The 21,075-nt window shown below is 46.8% G+C and overlaps 1 protein-coding gene across 11 annotated transcripts in view; it reads right to left on the bottom strand.

The window, feature by feature from the left end:
- KIAA1217 overlaps positions 1 to 13,089 on the bottom strand; it is a 326,913-nt gene extending 313,824 nt beyond the window's left edge. For all 11 annotated transcript variants that reach the window (XM_082647790.1, XM_082647780.1, XM_082647782.1 and 8 more), the window contains exons 1-2: positions 12,771 to 13,089; positions 2,985 to 3,268 (exon numbers count right to left, since the gene is read on the bottom strand). In XM_082647790.1, coding sequence (XP_082503916.1) covers positions 2,985 to 3,268; positions 12,771 to 12,840 — 354 coding nt within the window. In that variant the 5' untranslated portion in view covers positions 12,841 to 13,089. The remainder of the gene's footprint in view (positions 1 to 2,984; positions 3,269 to 12,770) is intronic.
- Positions 13,090 to 21,075: the final 7,986 nt, after the last annotated feature.

Genomic DNA, 21,075 nt, shown 5'->3' with positions numbered 1-21,075 from the left:
CAGCACCAAGATATTTCATGTATAGTACTGGATACAGCATTTTCGTCACGTTATCCTTGACTTCTCTCACTGGCACTCTTCTCACTAAGGCCACTTTTCTGGGAAGCAACCAAGAAAACAGCCACCAGAAGAGTCTGTGGTGTTTAGAAACTCCCTATCTGGAAAGTGCATCAGACTTGTGATATGTGCATTCCTCCTTACGGCCGGTCACGTGATCTTCCTGTAAAGGAAGCCTGGAGTCATCCATTGTCAGAAGGTCAGGGAGGAGCAAAGCGTGTTGCGGAGAAGAGGACAGGAAAGAGGAAATGGGCGGTAGGAGAAAAAGAATGAAAAAGACAGAAGGTGAAGTGCTGTCTATAGGAATTTCCTAAGTCGTCACCTAAGCTTATCTCTCATGTTTACAGTGCTGATTAAGGTTCCTTTGCAACACAGCAGCAGAAGGAACAACGTACACACAGATCCACGCATCACAACCTCTCCCCTTTTGGATAGTCAGCTTGGAATACGCAAGAATTCATCTCAAATTACCCAACGAAGGGGCAGCTGACCAGCCGTGGCCAGACTACATTATGGCGGAGATGCAAGTGACAGGAGATTGGAGCTTGAGGCCACTCAGCCACATTCATTACTCTCTGTCTTTTGACACCATCGCCCTTTACAACTTTCTGGTTATTTTTAGGCTCCCCATATAATAACTTTATCCAAAGCCATCATCATCGTGGTAGTAGCAACAATCATGACATCACAAATAATAACAGTTACAGCAATTGAAAAATTTTTTAAATGGAAAATTTACCATTTTTGACAGACTAATTTCTATATTTCTCTGCAAAATAATACATTTTAACTTCAAAAATATACATTTGCCTTCCTCACTCAACACAAATCAACTCTCTAGCCTCCTTCACCCAGATCGCTGTCCCTATAGCCTCTTTCTCTCTCTATCTTTGTCTCTTTGTCTCTCTCTCTCTCTCTCCCTCTCTCTCACACACACACACACACACACACACACACACACACCACGTCCCTTATACCTCATACACAGACCATACTATCTACTCTATACGCAATGATTTTCAACTAATAGAACAGTGGAATAAACAAGGATTTAGACTTAACTGGATTCAAATTCCAACTTTTCTTTACCAAATTGTATAAGCGTAACTGTCCTGAGTTTCCTCGATCTGAAGAGCACTGGATAAAGTATGATGCCTCATATATTATGACACAGAGAGAAGCACAAACTCCATTAATTAAATGGACGGTGTCCAACTATCAATAGAAAATAGAGGTATTTTTGTTATATGTCAACTATATCTCAATAAAACTGGGATGGGGAGATAAATTTAAAAAATAAATAAATAGAAATAAAAGAAAATAGGGGTATTTTCTATACATGCTTGAAGTGAAGATGGCCATCCTTTTCTTATTTACTGAAGAATTAATCTGCTCATCTCTACTACATCAACCCGGATTCTTCTTTTGTTTCTCTTCTTCTGGGCCTACTGCCTCTTGGGAATGTGAACTTTTCAACATACAGTTCATGAGGCATATTTCACATTTTTAGGCACTCTGATGAAGATTTCATAGAAGAGAAGCTTCCATTTAAAGGGGCACAGGAGATTGAGGATAAAGTATAGATTTAAATTACTCAGGCTGGTGCCAATCTCCATTTCCACGGACGATCAAAAGCCGAGTTAGACATCGCTTTTGTACTAACTGGCGAGAGAGCAGACTTAAAACACAGAGCTTGTCTCTCTACCTGTCTCTCTACTAATTTCGATTAGTGTCGAAATCAATAACAGCCTGCCCTTGTCCCGACCAGTCCTATGGCTAAGTGTGCTCTGCTTCCGTTACCATGGTCTCCATCCGCAGATGGAGACGCCTATCTGTGAGGGGTACAGAGGAGGGTGGCCCCCCCATCTCCTGTAACCCCAAACCCACGCTGTCTGCTAACAAGTAACTATACACACAGCCAAGAAACAAAAGCATCCCGAGCCACAGTCGGGTGGTATCTGTATGGTTGTCAAGATAACCTGAGAAAACAGGTAGCTGATGACAGCAGAAAGCCAAGCGCGCAAAAGGAAAACATCTCCGATTAGAAAAGAGAAAAGAGCAGAAAACAAAACCCTAATGTCAGCTTTTTAAGGAAAAGGGGTTCATCACAAGTCTACCCCTTGGCATGCTCTGTTTTAGCCTGAAAAATCTATGTACGTATGTATGCGTGTATTCATTCATTCACTGTGCCCAGCACTCAGTGCTATCGGGGTACACATTAGTTGGTCCCGTGCTTTACTCAGTCAAGTGATACCCGTGCGTTGCCTGCACTTTACATGTATTTGTGGTTGAAGGTGGGATGCTCTTTTAGGGGAACTGCATATCCTCCGGGTCTCTCTTCTCTCACCTCCGGTTCTCTGACTGTTGCTGATAAAAAGGGCTAAGCCGTCAGGTCAAACCAATCTGCCTCCTTCCCATAACCCCCCAAAGAGATCTGGGACAATGCAACAGTGGGCACAAGCACTCAACTATTTGTTTCCCCTTTAAACTGAAGGTCTTTACTTTCCCTCATGTTCATTAAAGAATGAGCTTTGCACGGGGAGGGGGAAATCGGATGAAGGTGGTCAAGAGGTACACACTTCCAGTCATAAAATAAATAAGTACTCGGGATGTAAAGTAAACATGATAAATGTAATAATACTGTTGTAGGTTATATATGAAAGCTGCTTAGAGAGTAACCCTAAGAGTTCTCATCACAAGGAAAAAAATTGTTTTTCTATTTCTTTCATTTTGTAACTAAATGAGATGATAGATGTTCACTCAATTTTCTGTGATAATCATTTCGTGATGAATGTAAGTCATTATGCTATATACTTTAAATGTACAGTGCCACAGACCAATTATATCTCAATAAAAGTGGAAGAAGAAGAAGAAACAAAAAAAAAAGAATGAGCTCTGCAGAGTGAAACGGCAGCATATATCTGTACCTGGTCTCTCAGCCTCTCTTGGTGGCCCATGATGGCTGTGGCATGATGGGGGTATTTCTGCTTCAGATGTTCTAGGAAAGCTTCTCTCTTACGATCCATCTCTGATGTTTGCATTCCCAGTATTTCTTTGGAACTTCGAGGTCCACCTAGAGTGTGTCTCCTTGGGATGTTTCGGGAAGATTTGGAAGCTGAAACGCGACTGTTTCCATTAGAAAGGCGTTCCTTGGTTCTGCGACATTCTGCATCTTCTAAGGATGCTACCTGCAAATTGCTCTTTCCTTGCTCTGAAAAACAAAAAAGATACAGCTCACAATTAATGATTTCACACTAGAAATCTCATCTACAGAGCACCAAGAGCATTTGGAGCAGCTGTTAAAACATGAATGCAACTTAGCACATTTGTGCATGCGTGTGTGTGTGTGTGTGTGTGTGTGTGGCAAGAAGGGGAGCAAATCAACAATCGAAAGAAATATGCAAAACTGCACTTTAGAAATCAAGATGTTGCAGCAAAAACTCTACAATTTCTGACTCTTTCCCTGAGGTTATTCAAAACGAGAACCCCTGGTCGGACTAGTTTGCAGGCAATTTGGGTTACCCTTCACCTTCATCTGTAATTACAGAAACGTTAACTTCCGTGATTCTGATTATTTCTTTATTTTTAAACACAGTTTCATCCTGGTAACAGGATTTTGTATATTTTTATAATCTGAAGGTGGTTTCTGAAACATCTGTTTTATCTCCAAGACCAAAAATAGCCGTTATAATCATGGACACGTGAACCACTTGAAAATTCAATTTCTCCCTGTTATCCCAAACCAAGCAAGCTGAAGAATAATTATTACAGGTAATAATCGAGGGGATGTAAAGGCTTAGACACGTTTTACTTGAAACAGACCTTATCTGAAATACTCAATGAAAAGGGAAGAGAGATGGTGCATTTTGAAGGTCCTGACCTAGACACCTGGCCTCTGAGCTGGCCAGGTAGCAACAAGTGATTCCTACTTAGAACTGAGCAACTGAGGCTGGCAATGACCACGCATAGCGAATCTCCGCTCATTCTCAATGGATGGCAAATGGAGTGTCAGGTTTGACTATTCCAGTTAACTGAGAAAGAGGAGTTACTTCCTTTTTTTTTTTAATGATTTATTTATTTTTTATTTATTTATTTTTGGCTGTGTTGGGTCTTCGTTGCTGCGTGCGGGCTTTCTGTAGTTGCGGCGAGTGGGGGCTACTCTTCGTTGCAGTGCGCAGGCTTTTCATTGCGGTGGCTTCTCTTGTTGCAGAGCACAGGCTCTAGGCATGCGGGCTTCAGTAGTTGTGGCACACAGGCTCAGTAGCTGTGGCTCACAGGCTCTAGAGCACAGGCTCAGTAGTTGTGGCGCACAGGCCTAGTTGCTCCACGGCATGTGGGATCTTCCTGGACCAGGGCTCGAACCCATGTTCCCTACAATGGCAGGCGGATTCTTAACCACTGCGCCACCAGGGAAGTCCCAGGAGTTACTTCTTAAAAAAAAAACACCAAAACAAAACAGAACAAAAAACAGAATAGGAAGAGAAAGTAATAAGCATTCTGAAGTACTTGAGAAGCTTGCAAGTTCTCTTCATGGAGAGCAGCTCATATACAGTAACGCAGACGCAGGCAGAGCAAGGTATCCTCGTCCACTGCATTCCCCGGAAAAGCACAGGGCTGGGTCTCAGGAGTCCTGCCTTTAATCCTAGACTCAGGACAAACGATGGGACCTCTCTCAGCCTCACTGTCTTCATTAATAAAATAAGCATGGTTGAACTGCTATTAGATATGCCAATTTAAATCTTTTAAATTCTATTTGTTAATTTTTAAATTATTTTTTGGCTGTGCTGCGCCACGCAGCATGTGGGATCCCAGGTCCCCGACCAGGGACTGAACTCGCGCCCCCTGCCTTTGAAGCACGGGGTCTTAACCACTGGACTGCCAAGGAAGTCCCATTTTTTTAATTTTTAAAAATTTTTTATTATAAATATACTCTAAATTATTTTTAAAAAATAAGTTTCCAATTTAAGAGTGTATTTGCTAATTATCTTAAAAAATTAAGTACAGAAAATACACCCAATATTTAAGAGTTTTAGGATAGAGTCTCAGAGAACTAAATCTTGACACCAGTGATATAAACCAACACGTGTCCAGAGTTTACACGTAAACTAGCTCCTCCAGAGGCAATGACACCAATACAGTTTCCCTCTTCTTTACCTAGAAATGCTCGTGTCTAGAACTGTAGGTACAACAGCCTTGCTTAGGCACAGAAAATACTGTAATCTCTGGCTCTTTGTCCTGCTCCAGTTTTTCACCCCTAGATGTGTGTTCTGGGAATAATTCTTCTCGTTTATCCTTCACTTCTCATTACATGGCTAATTACAGCTTCTCCATCAGATACTGATGAGGAAAGGGAAGGAAAAAAAAAGAGCCCAATTAGTTCATTCTCCTTTTCATTAGTTTCAGCAGTACGTGTAGAAGGGGGAGAAGACAGAACTATTGGATTAAAAGACATTGAAAAAAACAAATAAATAAAAAGGCTCTGGGACTCAGTATGAAACCAGGGAGGCTCAAATCACTCCTGAAATAATGGAATTGAAATCTGGAAGAATGGGTGGAAATGGTTCCCTTTTTCTTCAAATGATGAGAAGAAGAGTCTTCCACTGAAAATCACCTTGAACATGGGAGCACCTCATGTTACGCAATTATTGAGTGAAGTATTTTTTCAACAGGGAAGGGGATGGCGGTAGGAATTACACAGAAGCCCTGAGTACTAGGCCCTGCTCCACTGCCAACTCTACATGTGGTTTTAGCCAAGCCGTCTGGTGTCTGTCTATCTTGATTTCCTACTTACAAAATGGAGAGTGCGATAACATGACCTGTGCCATTGATACTGCAGGATCAATAAGAAAATTGTGAGAAGAGTACGCGACTGTTTATTATGAGCTTTCATGCACGTGTTTCTTTGGAATTTCCCTTAGCACCCAGCCTGTGCTAATCATTAGTAAGCATCCAATAAAGACCTTTGGGTTGGAAAAAAAAAAAGATATTGGGAGAGTAACTATAATTCCATTCACTTAGTTTACCTTCTCATTATATGGGCTCACGCGACGGCTACCTTATTTGTGGTTTCTTCTCTAAAGACACAGAGGTAATAGGATCTACGGGATAAAGCCAGGTGCAGAAAATGCCATATCTCAGGTTGGTAAATATGTGGGCAATCTGAAGAGGTTCAGCCTTATCTTTTTGAGTGAGTGTGTGCATGTGAGTTTTGTATTAGCCAAAATTGTTATATATGTGATATAACACAGCTGACTTCCAAATGGATTTTTACGATTACTTTTTTTTTCTTTTTTTTTGACCGTACTGCACGGCTTGTGGGATCTTAGTTCCCCAACCAGGGATTGAACCTGTGCCCCCTGCATTGGAAGCACGGAGTCCTAACCACTGGACCGCCAGGAAATGCCCTTGATTTTTGACATCATGAAAATAATATATTTGAAAAGTCATCCAGGACAGCTAGATTAATTAGCAGGATGGAATCGCTGGGAAGGTGATTTCTTCACCTGGACATAACGCAAGTATCCACATACACCCATAAGGACAAACACTCCTGTTCTTCAACTACCAACAAGGGCAGAAAGTTCCATCCGGCCTCGCTTTGCCACACAGACTCACAAGAACCATTCTGTTTCATCTCAGGATCCTCAGAAGGGGTCGAAACCGCCAGAACAGCAATCCCTTGGAGACTGAAAAGAGTTTTGCACGTTCTTTGAGATAAATTGGGAAAGGAGTGGGGAGGGGCAGAGCTGTAGTTCAGAGTCCATCTGTCAACATCCACTTTTGAGCAGCCCCCAGCTCTGCGACCCTCGGAGCCCCACCCTTCCTAACACTGCCCACTAAGAAGGTCACATCAATCTTAGGTTACTTCTCCATTTTTTCTGTCGTGTGGATTCTTCTAAAATGTCTCCAGGTGCTTACAGAGGTTTAAGGCGAGGTGGAGGGCAGCAGCGAACCGCACCAGTGCACTGCCCCTGGCAGACACCTAACTGCCCTGGGCGCCCACTCCCTCCCCGGCCTCACCTGCCTGCCCCTCACTCAGCTCTGGGCCCCATCTGCTCACGGGTCCCCACCAGGCCCCTGCTCCACTTTCACGGCACCCATAACAACCCAACGCTGTTCCCACACGAAGCCTCCCGGTCACTGGAGCCTCTCCCACCATGAGACTCAGTTCTTGGAAGCCACCGACTCCCATGCCCGAGGGAGAGGAGACTGCTCTCCCATTCCGGTCATCTGGGGAGAATGGGATCTTTCAGCCGAGGAGGAAACAAACAAAGGGGAGCAGCAGAGGACGCGTAGTCACAATTCCACAGCGCGGAGTCAGAGATCTCAAGTCCCACCAATTCCTCACCATCCACATGGACATGTTGTCCCCGGCGTGCAAACAGAAACACAGTGCTAACCCTTGCCTGGAGGGCACTTTGGTGCTAACATTTAAGTCTGGGTGTGTCGAGCTGTTTGCTATTCTGGGAATCGGGGTCAAACAAATAATGAAGCTAAAGCCTGGAGACAAGGCTTCCAGTTTTCCCTCCCTACCCCTCCCCAGCCCAGAGCCATCCCTCCGGCAGCTCGTTTCCAGCTGGGAGCTTCCAGGGGAGAATGGCCCCTCCAACCTTTCCCAAGCAGGAGTGGGTGGGGATCAAGAGAGCAGAAGTGCCAGGGAGAGACTCTTCCGAGTTTCAAAGGGCCTCCTGGCTGGGATGGAGGCTTCTGGAAAGGAAAAGTAGAAAGTGGGGACATGGGGAGGGGAAGGTATGTACCAGGTATGCCGGGGAGGCAGAGGATTATGGAAGATGGGTCATCCAAAGGTGGACACCCACACAGCAAATCATCCTGCAGGCGGGAGGCCGCGGGAGCTGCCGAGACTGGCTTCTTGGCCCCCTCTCGGGTTGCCTGGGCTGGGTCGGCTGACCTGCAGAACGGGATCCGGACCTGGCATCATTTAGGCATCCCACGCCTGCCTGCTACCCGAGAGCCAGGAACAGGGCTGATGGCTTTTCTGACATTGTATTCCTGGGTCAGATTAGGCAGGCCCTGGCCTCCTAGGGAAGGAGTCCCCCACTGCTTCCTAGTGGCTGCTGGTCAGCTGTCTCTAAGGTGTCGCTTTTTCAATTGTGCCGGGATGCTCTCTTGCATCGGAACATCGCGGGGAGTTGCAGCTTTGACTCGCTGTACAATCTACCTGGATCTACCATGGCAGCAGCCACATTTTGTCTGTCCGTGTATTCAAACCATAACATCCTCCTGTGCACACAGAAGAAAAGTGCATTTTCCAGTCCCCTTCATCTAGCTGGGGTCTTGTTCTAATCCCGGGCAATGCCATGTGGGCAGAAGTGATGTGGGCCACCTGTAGTCCTGGCCCCTGACCTCCTGAATAATCTTCCGTGCCCTTTCCCTTTCCCCTTTGGCTGGTTAAATTCAAAATCTCCAGCAGAAGCTTCCCAGAGCCTGGGGAATGGCGTCATAACTAGACAGAAGGAACCTAGGCCCCGGGGTGGTCTGGAGGTAAACCACCCAGCAGTTCCACTCGGCCAAGAATGTCCACATTCCAATGCGTTCAAAAAAATGAACCTTGATTACGCTAAACCACAGACATTACGGCGATCAGGTTATCCGACTCCTGTGTATCTATCACACATTCTGTTGGGGGCCCACAGGGTCCCTCAGTTTGCCAGCTCTCTTGTTAATATCATAAAGATCACCACCAGAGACAAATGGGCACAGAAATTACAGCTGAAACCAGATCAATATGTACATTGCTCTAAAAACCTTACAAAATTTAAAAAAAGAGGTTTCTGGAAGAGATTTTAGACAAAATAGCAACAGCCCCTCCCCTGCCCAGGAGAGCATTCTTGTCTCAAAGGTTGGTTTGCTGATTAATTGATTGATTCATTTTTTTGCAAATATTTATTGAGTGACTGCTCCAAACACTGAAAGGAGTTAGGAAATGTAGTGAAATGGCGATCTAGATAGACTTAATTCCCTTCCCTCAGAGGATCCACATTATAATTAGGGAGACAGACAACGAACAGATAATGTGCATATAAATGTCACATAGTGATAAGTGCTCTGAAGAGTAAAGCAGGATAAGAGACAGAAACCGATGGGGCAATTTTAGAGGAGACCAGAGCAGAGACCAAAATGTCTGGGACTCCCCGAGCTTGCATTCTGTGGGGCTGCCAATACTATTCTTTTTTCCAGCTTCATTGAGATATAATTGACATATAACCTTGTCTGAGTTTGAGGTGTACAATGTATTGAATTGATACACTTATATATTGTGAAATGATTACCACCACAGTAAATACTAGTATCTTAAGACACGGGAGAATCAGGGGTGGCAGAGGTAAGCAGGTGGCTGACTGCACTTCACTTGCACAGGGGTTTCAAGACCTTTGGGGCCAGAGCAAAAGCAGTCGCCTCAGGGCTGCTGTGGGTGGACAGGCATCCCCAGGAACCCCCAGGACCCCTCTGAGGAGTCCAGGGCCTTCAAAAGAAGCGTGATATGGTTAGATTCAAATTCAACCGCTAATTACTAAGCACCTCTGTGCACTTGCGAGTACCCTTTCACACTGTTATTACTCACTAGCTGACGATTTAGCCCTGGGAGCCTCATTTATAAGAGCTATTCTCGAGGTGACCATATGCGCCCAGTTTGCCAAACAGTTCTGGGTTACAACTGTCGTCCCAGCGAAATTATTTATAGCATTCCCCCCTTTCACTCTCAAAACTGTCTCGGTTTGAACAAGTTACATGATCACCCAAGGGATCCTTATCTATTGTAGATTGATAAACTCAAAGCCCTGGGGTGGTATAATTAGCCTTCTGTTCAGCGCGAATTTCTTGATCGCTGTCTCATGCCTGGTGCTCAGTTAGGTGCTGGGGATGTGAAGACAAAGAAGGTATGTTCTCTGCCCCCGAACACCACACTGCCACCGGCATTACAATGCCAAATGCGATCAAGTGTGCAAGGATAGGAGTGGGCGTGTGGCATCTCGGGTGATGCCGGTATCAGAGGCCTGGCCTCCCTGCGTGGGCCTCTCGCGCATCAAAGAACTGGAGAGGAGGCCACACTCCTTCACAGCACCATTTTCACCCAGGACTCAACCGGATCTTAGAAATCTAACTGGGATTTTTAGCTCCCTTTCACAGTCTCTCCAGCCACCCCTTCCAGCCTCCCTGACCTCTAAATGCTGGTGTGCCCTGGGGCGCATCTCTGGGACCTTTCCTTCTGCACATGGACCCAATCCTAGCCCATCTTTCACAATCCCCGGTCCCCTCTCCTCAATTCCAGCCATGAATATCCAAATCGCAATCAACATCATCTCCACTTGGACGCCTGATAAGCCTCTCGATCCCACCATATCCAAAAGATTTTCTGCTCTCCACCCACTTCCAAGCCATTAAACACCCTCTCAGCTACTCCTCTCAAACACTTTCCCATTCAGGTAAATGGCAACTCCCCAAAGGCGCAGACCAAAATTTTTGAACTCATCTCTGACTCCTCTGTCTCTCGTACACCCCCATATCCAATACCTTGGCAAATCTGGCTTCATCCTCAATACTCTACTACCCTACCCGCTGGCCCAAGCGAGGGCCTGGTTTACTGTGGAAGCCTCCCAACTGGGCTCCCTGCCCTCCCCCACTCCCACTGGGGTGATTCTCAGTACAGCACCCAGGATCTACCCTTTATGAGACCACTCAGACCTGCCAGCAGCTCCCACCTCCCTTGAAACAGATGCCCAAGTCCTTACTACACTCTCACAGGCCCTACCTGATATGGCCTAGAATTATCTCTTAACCTCTTTTCTTCCCGTCCTTTCCCCACTCTGTTCTTTGAAAATGCTCTTCCTTCTTTCGGATGTTTGTTCAAATATCACAGCAGTGACGTTCTCCCTAATGACCTTACTACGGGTTCACCCCCTGCTCCCTCCCCACACTCAATCCTCCCTTTCCCTGCCTTATTTTTCCCCACGGCCTTATTTCCACCTAACAGAGTCACTAGCTAAAATAAAAGATGCCCAGTTAAATTTGAATTTCAGATAAATAACGAATAATTTTTAGCATAAGTATGTCCTGAATATTGCATGGGATATACTTATACTAAAAAATTATTTGCCGTTTATCTGAAATTCAAATTTAACTAAGCATTCTGTATTTTTCTTTGCCAAATCTGGTAACCCTGCCACCTAATATGCCATCTCTTTTCCTTATTTGTTCATTGTCTAGCTCCACCACTCCCCTTCCCCCCAAACTTGGCCCTCAGAATAAAAATTTAATGAAGGCAAGTGTTTTTAGTCTATTTTGGTCATTGCTGGATCCCCAGCAGCTAAAACAGTAACTCCCAAGTAACAGATGCTCAATATTCGTTGAATGAATGAAGAAAGAAAGGGATCACACTCAGTCTGACGGTCTCCAGCCTGTGAAGTATCTTCGAATTGCTACGGTTTGAAAGTCGTTTCTTAAATCGGTCCCACTCTTGTTGCCCCTCTAGATTCTGAGTATTTTTATTTCAACAGAAGCCCAGAGGTTGAATTCCTGCTGTAGGATCCTGTCTATCAAAATGGGGAGAGAAAGGGAGGCGAGGGAGCCCCACTGAGGAGAGCGTGGTGCTTTGGAAGCACAAACACAGCCGGCCAGTTGACGGCTATGCGACTGGGATTCTCCAGGATTTACTGGTCTTAAGGTTTCCTGCATTTCACTGGTGGGTGGGTGGGAGTGTGTGTGCGTCTATCTCTTCTAATTGCATTTTCTTCTGTCTGGCTTAGTTTTGCATTTTCGGTGCGGATGAGTCATTCGTTACTTCCCTTCTGCCTTCTTAAAAAACACACACCTTTCCCCCTGTGCAGTTGCTTCTCCCACGCACATCACAGCAGCCCGGCAAACACCGTTACTAACTGGCCCCCGGATGAACCTAGGGTAGGCTGGGGGCTGGGGGCTTCTCGATTGTTTGGTGTCTGAACATGCTGCCTGTATGATACTGCAGGGTAGGCTCTGGAATCACAGACGTCAGACACTGCACAGCAAAGGAGTCCTTTCTCCACTGCAACCCAACCCCACTGCAAAATTTCTTTGGAACAACATAGGCTTCTGGAAATTCCCTACGGAAAAGACAAGTCTATTATAAACACAAAGGGAAACTGCTCGGAGAAAATTATCTAACAGCTCCCAACTTTTGAATGAAAGCATACAGAAAATTCACCGAGTTTTCCATCTCTCCCCCACTTGGACAAGTGCTCCCCTGCTGTTCCGATCTGGAAAAGAAAACAGCCCAAACTCTGCGATTTAACTCTCAAATACGACAAAACTTGCATCCAACGTGACTTTGCCTCATGGAATCCCCCAACCAATGAATGGAAGTGTTGCCGTCCCAGAGAGAGCTTTCCAGAAAGAGCTCCTCTCTCCCACGGCTGGAGCCGTGAGTATGAAAAGCTGCTTTTAGCGATATATTTGTCATTGCCTAGAGATCTAGCACGTACTGACGGCTTACGGGGCTACAAACGTGACATCACCCCGCCACTTCTTTTGCTGCTTAAGCAAATCCTTCCAGAGATAAAGTCCAGCTCACAGCTCTCCACTCAGTTTGGGAAACGCACCACCCCAAGAAATACGCCTTTTCTGTGCCAGGCGCCCGGTCTGCAGTTCTAAAAAGCAGCCTCCAGCGGCGAGGGACACGCGGAACCGTAACTCCATCTTTGAATGAGCCTGTTACTTACCCTGCATCTGTCTGCTGTCTGCTGAGTAAGGAAGGCACGGCTCACATTTCTGGCTTTCATTTTCTTCCATTGTCCCTGCCTACGGCCCAGGCCCTTCGCTGGTCTTTAAACTTCAGAGCGCAGTTCTGAAAAAGCTCCCAGAAAGCGCCTGGAAGGGGGCCCGGGGGTGGGGAGGAGGGAACGGTGCGAAACCCCACCCCAAACTACTCTCCACTCCGGTACAAAGTCTCTCTCGCCGGGGAAAACTGCATTCCAGCGCCGGGCCTCCCGCGTCCCCCCGCGCGCGCGTCCCCGCGTCCGTCCGTCTGTCCGCCCGCCCGCGGGCCGGGCCCCCGAGGAACGCGGGCTGTGCCCAGGCCAGCCCCGCGCCGCGCGCTCCCGTAGGCCCCAACAGGTGATGCGCTCTCCTGCCCGGGACCCGCACGGCCTGTGGCCCCTGCCACCAACTGCGGCGACTCCGCAGCCTAGGAAGGAAAACATTTCCCAGGATCGCCGGCAGGAGCCTTTGCTGGAAGCCGCTTCTCCCGTCTCTTTAATCTCAGACACAGAATCAGCCTTCCCAATAGGCTGATATCCAGAGAAATAAACAGCCGACTGCGGAACGTCCCAAATTTCAGTGAAATCCCATTTTAAAAGGACAGTGAGAAAGACAGGGTATATGCTGAAGGTTCTTGAGTAAACACTTCCCGGCACCAACTGTTTAGAACTTGATTAACAGACACAAAGAGGCAGCTGACTTTTCACGCAATCAACTTCAGTCTCTTCAGCTGGACTTAAAAAGTCTGTACTCCTTTCCCTACGCTTTCTCGACTCTTCTTCCTCTCCCCAACATACACACACACACACACACACACACACACACACACGTTGATCACAAATCTGAAAAGCAAACTAGTAAAATCAACCTTTTGAATCTCTCCAGTTAATGACTTTAAAATATTTGAATGGATTCAATGCTTTTCTTTGGAAGGGACAGGGTTACATCCAACTTACTCATTCTCCCTTTAAACTACCTACAAATATTTATTTTGTTCTTTACCCAGTCCTTGAAACACTGGCAAATTTCCCAGAAAGTGAAAAGAGGAGGCACAGTATCCACAAAAAAAAAACAACAACAACAAAACGGGAAACGAATCTGAGCAACGTGGGTGCTGCTGTTTCAGATACGGACAAGTAACACACTCGCTGGTAGGGAGAGCGTGATACTTTAATCTGTAGGAGCCCCATCATTTTGGGGGGTGGGGAACATAGAGGTTAGGCCGCTGCCCATAACTTGAGCCAGTTTACAGGTCATTCAGGCAAGGTTTTAGATTAATTTAGATGAAGAACGTGTGCAGAACAATGGCTGGCCTATGCTCCTGATTCTGACCTTGAGTCACCTGTGTGCTTTGGCAGCGTGGGGGACATATTTTGGCCACTTGGGAGAAGAAAGATTCGGAAGGCTGTAAAGGACAAAGAAAAGTCATCCTGCCAGGAGGTGAGCTCAACTCACATCAGGAAGGGAAGAAGAGACCCCTCAACTCCTAAAAGAATTTTTCTTGAAACCCAAGAAGTGGTAGATCATCTAGAAAGTTAAAGCCAAGCCTGGTAGCAGGAAGGCAGGCAGTTGGGTTTGAAGGCGCAGGTAACTCAAGGACTCCGTGACTTTGCAACAGAAGGACCTGGTAATCTTGCTTTAAGGAGGAGCTAATCTTACACAGTTTCTGTACTGGTAGCCTGCGGCAAAAGCCAGCCGAATCTCCTTTCAACCTGACTATTACCTTGGGTACAAAGTGCTTATGAAGGAGGGATCTGTGTTCAGGCCCCCAGGTCCAGATTATCCGGATCCTTGTATAGATGTTGTGTATTTGTCTTCAGATGATTCATGCCAGAAAGGATGGGGGCAGGGCAGACGGAGAGAGAGAGCAACCCTGCAGCACCAGGTCATCAGCCTAAACCAGATGTCCCTGGGCTTTGGGCTCTGACACCAACCTGACTCGATGTGGTGTGTGAAGAGCCTGCTTCTGGCAGTTTCCACCTGTCCCCTGACACAGTACAGAGGCCCAGGAGAGTGCAGGGTCCCAGGATGAAGGAGGCAGCAAGGCACCTCCAAGGGCAGTCCTCAACAAGCAACAGCACCCCGCCCTACCTGGGCCCTTCCAAACTAGCTCAATCCAGGAAGAAAAGATCCATTTTGAGATGCAGATTTTGCCTGCCTGGGGCTGTTTGGAAAGTGTGAGAGCAAACGAGCTCCTCTTGATGACGCCCGGGTAAGCAAGATGGGGGCAGCTCTCCAAGCACCCTGAACTCTGCTTAGTTTCCTGGCAGCCCAAGGAACCCCCTTGGGGGACCACGTGTCTTAGCTGATCGAACCCTCCCCTCCCCCAAAGCAAAGCAGACTGCTGCCTCTGTAGACATTCCTCGAAGCAGAATTCTCTGGGGAATGCACAAAAGAAAAAGGCATTAGCAGTGAAGATCATTAACATAAATCGTTAAGGACCATGAAATTTAGACATATTTACAGTAAAACATGTTCTCCTGAAGTCAAACTTTCTGACCACAATATGGGGGAAAGCTTCTTCTCTACTCATTACTGGCCCTTTGTTCCTCCTCCTTGAGCACAGGAACTGGCAACACTTTGAGAGGCTCTGTGTTAATGCCATGGCACTATTCTATACATCGCTCCCCAAAACACACAGCCCTTTACTAAGAACTTTTCGCTGATTGTCAGTTTCTCTGAAAGGGGTCTCTGGAAAACAGTAACTGTATTCTACAATCTACATTAGCTTAGTAACTCATATCTTCATGAAACACACTATTATTGTCATTGCCGTTACTGTGGAGATGTTCCTTCTGGAAGAAACACTATTTGAACTGGATGTATACAAGGCTTTTCAGTTTAATTTAATTTCTGGATTAAAAACTTGCTAGGACAAACCAATCTGCCTACTGCCAGACTTTGAAATTTGCTGTGAAAGGCGTAAGGAAAGCGGGAAGAACTTGACATGCGATTTTCCCACAGTCATATAGAGAACTACAAGAGGTTACCAGCAGGCTACATTTTCAACTCCATTTCAGTTAACCGGCAAGGGTGCAAGACGATTTCTTGGTTAATGGCTCCATATGTTGGCAATTCGTGACTCAAAGTGAGCTAAGACACAGAGACGTGTCATTTAGAAGGAAAGATGGGACTTCCCTGGCAGTCTAGTGTTTAAGGCTCCACGCTTCCAACGCAGGGGATGTGGGTTCGATCCCTGGTTGGGGAAGTAAGATCCCACATACAGCGTGGTGTGGCCAAAAAAAAAAAAAAATCATATCATCTGAATAAAGACAATGTAAAAATAAATAAAAGGAAAGACAACTGATGAGATAAAAGAGTGATGTAAGGGCAAATGGTGATTTTGCACTCAGAGCAAACCTATGACTGAACTGGGCCATTACTGGTTGTGATAATAAAACTTCAACAGGCATCGCCATGCTGGGCATTAATAACAAAAATCATAAACTGTTGTGTATGACTTCTCGGCAGGCCTATTTAATTACAGGGCTGAGGAAAGCACGTCAACTGCCTTTGTGTAAGTTTTTCAAGAGAGAAATCATGGCTAGAATCAAGCATCTGTGGAATTGTGCTGCTATGTTTCAATTTTTGTTTTCTTTTCTTTCCTTTTTTTTTTTAACTTTAAACCCATTAAGAACACGAGAGCTTAAAATGATATGACATTGGGACACAAAAGAAATAATTATTGCTGGGCAAAGTCATAAAATATAATTTTCCAAGGCCTTGATAACTGTGAAAGTCAAACAAAACGAAGTGAAAAACGAGCAACAATGTTTCAGTCAGAGACCTCATGTCTGACGTGTCACCCACCTCCTTTTCTAAAGGACACACTGTTGTGTGTCGCTCTGTAAGTCAGAAATAAAGGACTTTTGACAACTGGGAAAACATTTGCTTAAATGGGTGATCTGGTGAATGAAATGCAGGATCTTCAATCCTACTGTTGCCAGCTGTGTGTCAGCTGGGTAGGGCGACTGTATACTTAAATATAAACCAGAGCACTTGTGATAGGGAAAGGGGACACCATTAATAATGACAACAGGACAAGATGCAGAAAGTATGACTGTCCCTGGCAAACCAGCACAGATGGTCACTTACGTGTAGTCCAAGATAAGCCCTACATACTCCTCTGGTTTCCAAATGCAAAATGAACATAATAATGCTGCTTGAGTTTCCCAACACAGACCTCAAAAGAGAAACTTAAGCATTAGTTAAAGGTGTGAGCCTCATCTCTGTATTACAAGCCCCACCAACAATTTCATATCAAGAAACACAAATTCTACAATATGATATTCTGTATGATTCATCCACCAAAACAGAATTTTCCTTTCTGTGTTTAGGGCAAAGATCTCACAGATGGGACCAGGTAAGTATTTATAGCTCCAGCATCTCTCCACAGAATAACCAATCTTCCTCACAGTTCTTAAAATCCCCATTGCTCCAAAGAGACCCTGCTGGCCAAGGAGAAGGGAGGTGGCCAAGAGCCCCCCGCTCCACTCAAGTCTCTCTATTCCGATGTCCTGGAACGTTCCTCCCCGACGTCATAACAAATTCCTCATGAGCCACACTTAGATCCAATGTGTTAATGCTTTAAGCAGATTTGCTTTCTTTTCAAAAGAATCCATTGATGTTAGTTTTTATTGGGGTTTCTTTTTATCTCTTTTAAGTTGCTAGATACAGGAGAGCACAGACCTCCTCTGCAAAACACTGCAGCTAAGCTGCCATGTGTGCAGTACGTCAGGGTGGAGCTCACGCGGGGTCACCGCAGACCCGGTCTGGATCCCAGGTGGCAGCTTTTAAGTGAAAACTGCAACTCGTATATGCTCATGCCTTTTCTCCCAGAGTGAACTAAACCACGACATAGTCCACAGAATTCCTAAAGGCCCAGGATGGAATCCACGGGAACGTGAGAACTTCCGCAGACGTTAGTGCCCTGCTGGCTTCCTCGCCCTTCCCAGTGATACCATTATGAACCCTTTCAGTATGGAGTATTTGGTGAGGCCTCACTGGAAAGGGACTTCGCTGGCCTATTTCTGCTTTGGGGCTTCTCCACATGGCCTCCCTCAAAAGCTGCGGTGAGCCATCGGGGGTCGTGGGGGAACAAGAACTAAGGGGAGCCAATCACAGAGCCAGAAGACTGGGATCCTGTGGTTCCCTTCTCCCCACTGGCCTCCCCCATTCTGCAGATGAGCAAACTGAGGCCCGGAGCGTTAATGCCAGTCAGGGTCCTGTCTCTCCTGTATCCTGGTCAGCCTTCACCCTGTTAAACTTGCTGAATACTTAGGAACTTTTTTTTGTTTGTTTTAATTTTTATTGGAGTATAGTTGATTTACATCGTTGTGTTAGTTTCAGGTGTACAGCGAAGTGAGTCAGTTATACATATATCCACTCTTTTTTAGATTCTTTTCCCACACAGGGCATTACAGAGTATTGAGTAGAGTTCCCTGTGCTAGACAGTAGGTCCTTATTAGTTATCTACTTTATACATAGTAGTGTGTACATGTCAATCCCAATCTCCCAATTAATCCCTCCCCCCTACTTAGGATCTTTTATCCTCTTTTCTCACGACCACCTTAGGGGGTCTCTCAATTATTCTAATTCCTTTTGCTCTACTGAAATGAAGAATCAAGTCAGGGTTGGTAAAGGGGGAGGTTATACCCAGCTTCTAAAATCCCTCTCCCCTCGACTATAGAATTGGGTCTGGTATTATTTGGGGAGCACTGCTGTACAAGCCACGCGGCACCAGGCATAGCATCCTATCTGCTCACTGAGACCTGGTGTGTGCTGTGTGTGCCAGCCGGTGTGCTGGTTCTGTACCGCCATGGACCATCCCAGGTGGGCAGGGCTTCCCTGAGGAGGTGAGGCTGGGACCAGCCATCAGAGATGCTGGAGAGGAGCCTGGGCATGGTCAGTAGGGGAAAGAGCCCGTGAGATGAGCTGGGGGAGGCGTGGCCGGGAAGGCACACCTGTACAGTACAGGGGTGGGGTGTGGGGCCCTGAGAGCCTGCCCTGGAGGTGACCTTGATTCAGCAGAAACCAGGTCTACAGACGTGCGTCTTGGGGCCCCAAGGGGAGGGGATGGTCCTTACTGCTCCCTCCCCTGAGCCTCTGCTCTCCTCCACCCCTACCTCTAGAACTCAGAGCTCCCCACCTTTCCTACCAGGGCAGGGGAACCCATTTCAAACTGGACTGACGGTCTCCCTATGCTTCATTGCCAAGTAAACGCTGAACTAGACTTTGTTTCAATAATGCATCTAGACTTGTTTTTTCAGTTTTCTCAGCAGTTCTTAGCCACAAACTTTATTTGTAAGAGGGCCACCGACAGCAGAGAATGGAAAGGTCAGTGCAAATACACAGCCCTTCGGTTCCCGCGAGGTGGGGGGAGAGGGGAGGGGTGGGGGAGGGGAGGGGGAGGGAGGGGAGGGGGTGGGGGGCAACAGGGGTACGCAGTGACACCGGGATGGCGCGGAGCTGGCCGAGTTCACCCCGCACGTGGAGTACGGCGCTGCCGATGCTCCTAGGACGCGGGGTGCCCCGGGAGTGCAATGGGGTACGGGATGCTGCAGCAGCCCCGCCCCGAGCCTCAGCCCTCCAGCTTCTTCACCCTCTAGTTTTACGGTCAATTCCTGAAAACCAATCATGTGCTTCAGAACTTAAGTATTTTTACAGCGATTTCATTTTTCTCTACCCCAACCCGGCCCCTAGAATTTAAGAGGTGGGGAGAATTTCTGTTTCTTACAGATGGGAAAAACAGTTTTAATAATGAAGGAGCTAATTTCTGGGGCCAAGTGGGTGGGTGGGGTGCTGAACTTGTGGAGGGAGATGAAGACCTCCGGCCTTTACCAACCACTCTGCAGCTCAGCTTCTCTGCCTTCCAGCCGGGGGGGGGGTGGGGGGGGGGTGGGGGGGACGGGGAATTTTGTGTTCATCCCCATGTGCTTAAAATTCGACGTTTCCCAGGTTATGCTGTTTTGCTATTGAAACACAGCTTTTTGCAAACTTTATGTTCTCTGGAGTGGACAAGGTTGGGATCATAATTAGAAGCTGGGCCAGGGTTTCCATAACACTATATTAGAAGTCTAATCTGTGTACCATGATTGATTTCATAAAAATGAAAGGAATGAAATGATAACAGGTAGTTTCTACCTGGTCCCTCACATATATACATCCGCCATTCAACACACCCACAGCCAATATGCATAAGAACCCCAGGACCCTGATAAATGACAAGCTGGTGTGTACAGTGAAAAGGGGACCAGCAAAGCAAATTCCAGGCTTGCCCAGCTCACAAGCACCTTCTGAGGAAGGCACTGGGGAAGCTTCTCTATGCCACCCCCAAGCCTGACCTTGGTCCAGCCACTAGGGATTAGCACCCTGATGGGAGAGCCTGGTGGGAGAGCTCTGATGCTCTGGGCTGGGGAGGGGTTAAGAGACCCAGTCAGGTCTTCCCTCTTCTTTCTTACAGAATTTGCATATGAGCCATATAGAAAAGAGATGGTTTGCCCAGGACTTTGGGTGTTCCCAGGATGTGGAAATTCTGGGCTTAAAACCTGGGAAGTCCCAGGGAACTTGGGTTGAGTTAGTCACCCCAGATGCAAGCATATGGTGGGCGAAAAGCTGAGACCCACAAACAGAGACGTTAGCAGGCAAAAGCCATGGACGAGAGAGAGAGAGAGAGAGAGGGAGAGAGAGAGAGAGAGAGAGCGCGCGCGCGAGAGAGAGAGAGAGAGAGAGAGAGAGAGAGAGAGAGAGAGAGAGAGAGAGAGAGAGAGAGAGAGAGAGAGAGAGAGAGAGAGAGAGAGGGAGGGAGGGAGGGAGGGAGGGGGAGGGAGGGGGGAGGGAGGGAGGGAGGGGGAGGGAGGGAGGGAGGGAGGGAGGGAGGGAGGGAGAGAGAGAGAGAGAAGAGAGAAATAAAGAGTAAGCAGGGACTCCCCTGGTGGTCCAGTGGTTAAGACTCTGCGCTTCCAATGCAGGAGGCGCCGGTTTGATTCCTGGTCAGGGAACTAAGATCCCACATGCCACGCAGCCAAAAAAAAAAAAAAGAGTAAGCGGCAGCCACAGGAAAAAAAGACCAGGTAGGCTCGAAACGGCTGTACGAGGACAAGGACAGATCCCTGTTGGTTTCCCAGAGTTGCTGTCATCCTCGTCCTCATGTAGCTACTGCTGTACCTAATAAATGTCAAAGAACCATGTCCAACTGCTCAGGATTCCTGGCAAAGCCATTCCCTAATCTTCCTCCCTCCTCAACCCAGCCTATGTGCAGTTCTATCC

Source organism: Grampus griseus, assembly GCF_964374135.1.
Source record: "Grampus griseus genome assembly, chromosome: 2".
Lineage (NCBI taxonomy): Eukaryota > Metazoa > Chordata > Mammalia > Artiodactyla > Delphinidae > Grampus > Grampus griseus.
This window is presented reverse-complemented; position numbering and strand designations above follow the sequence as displayed.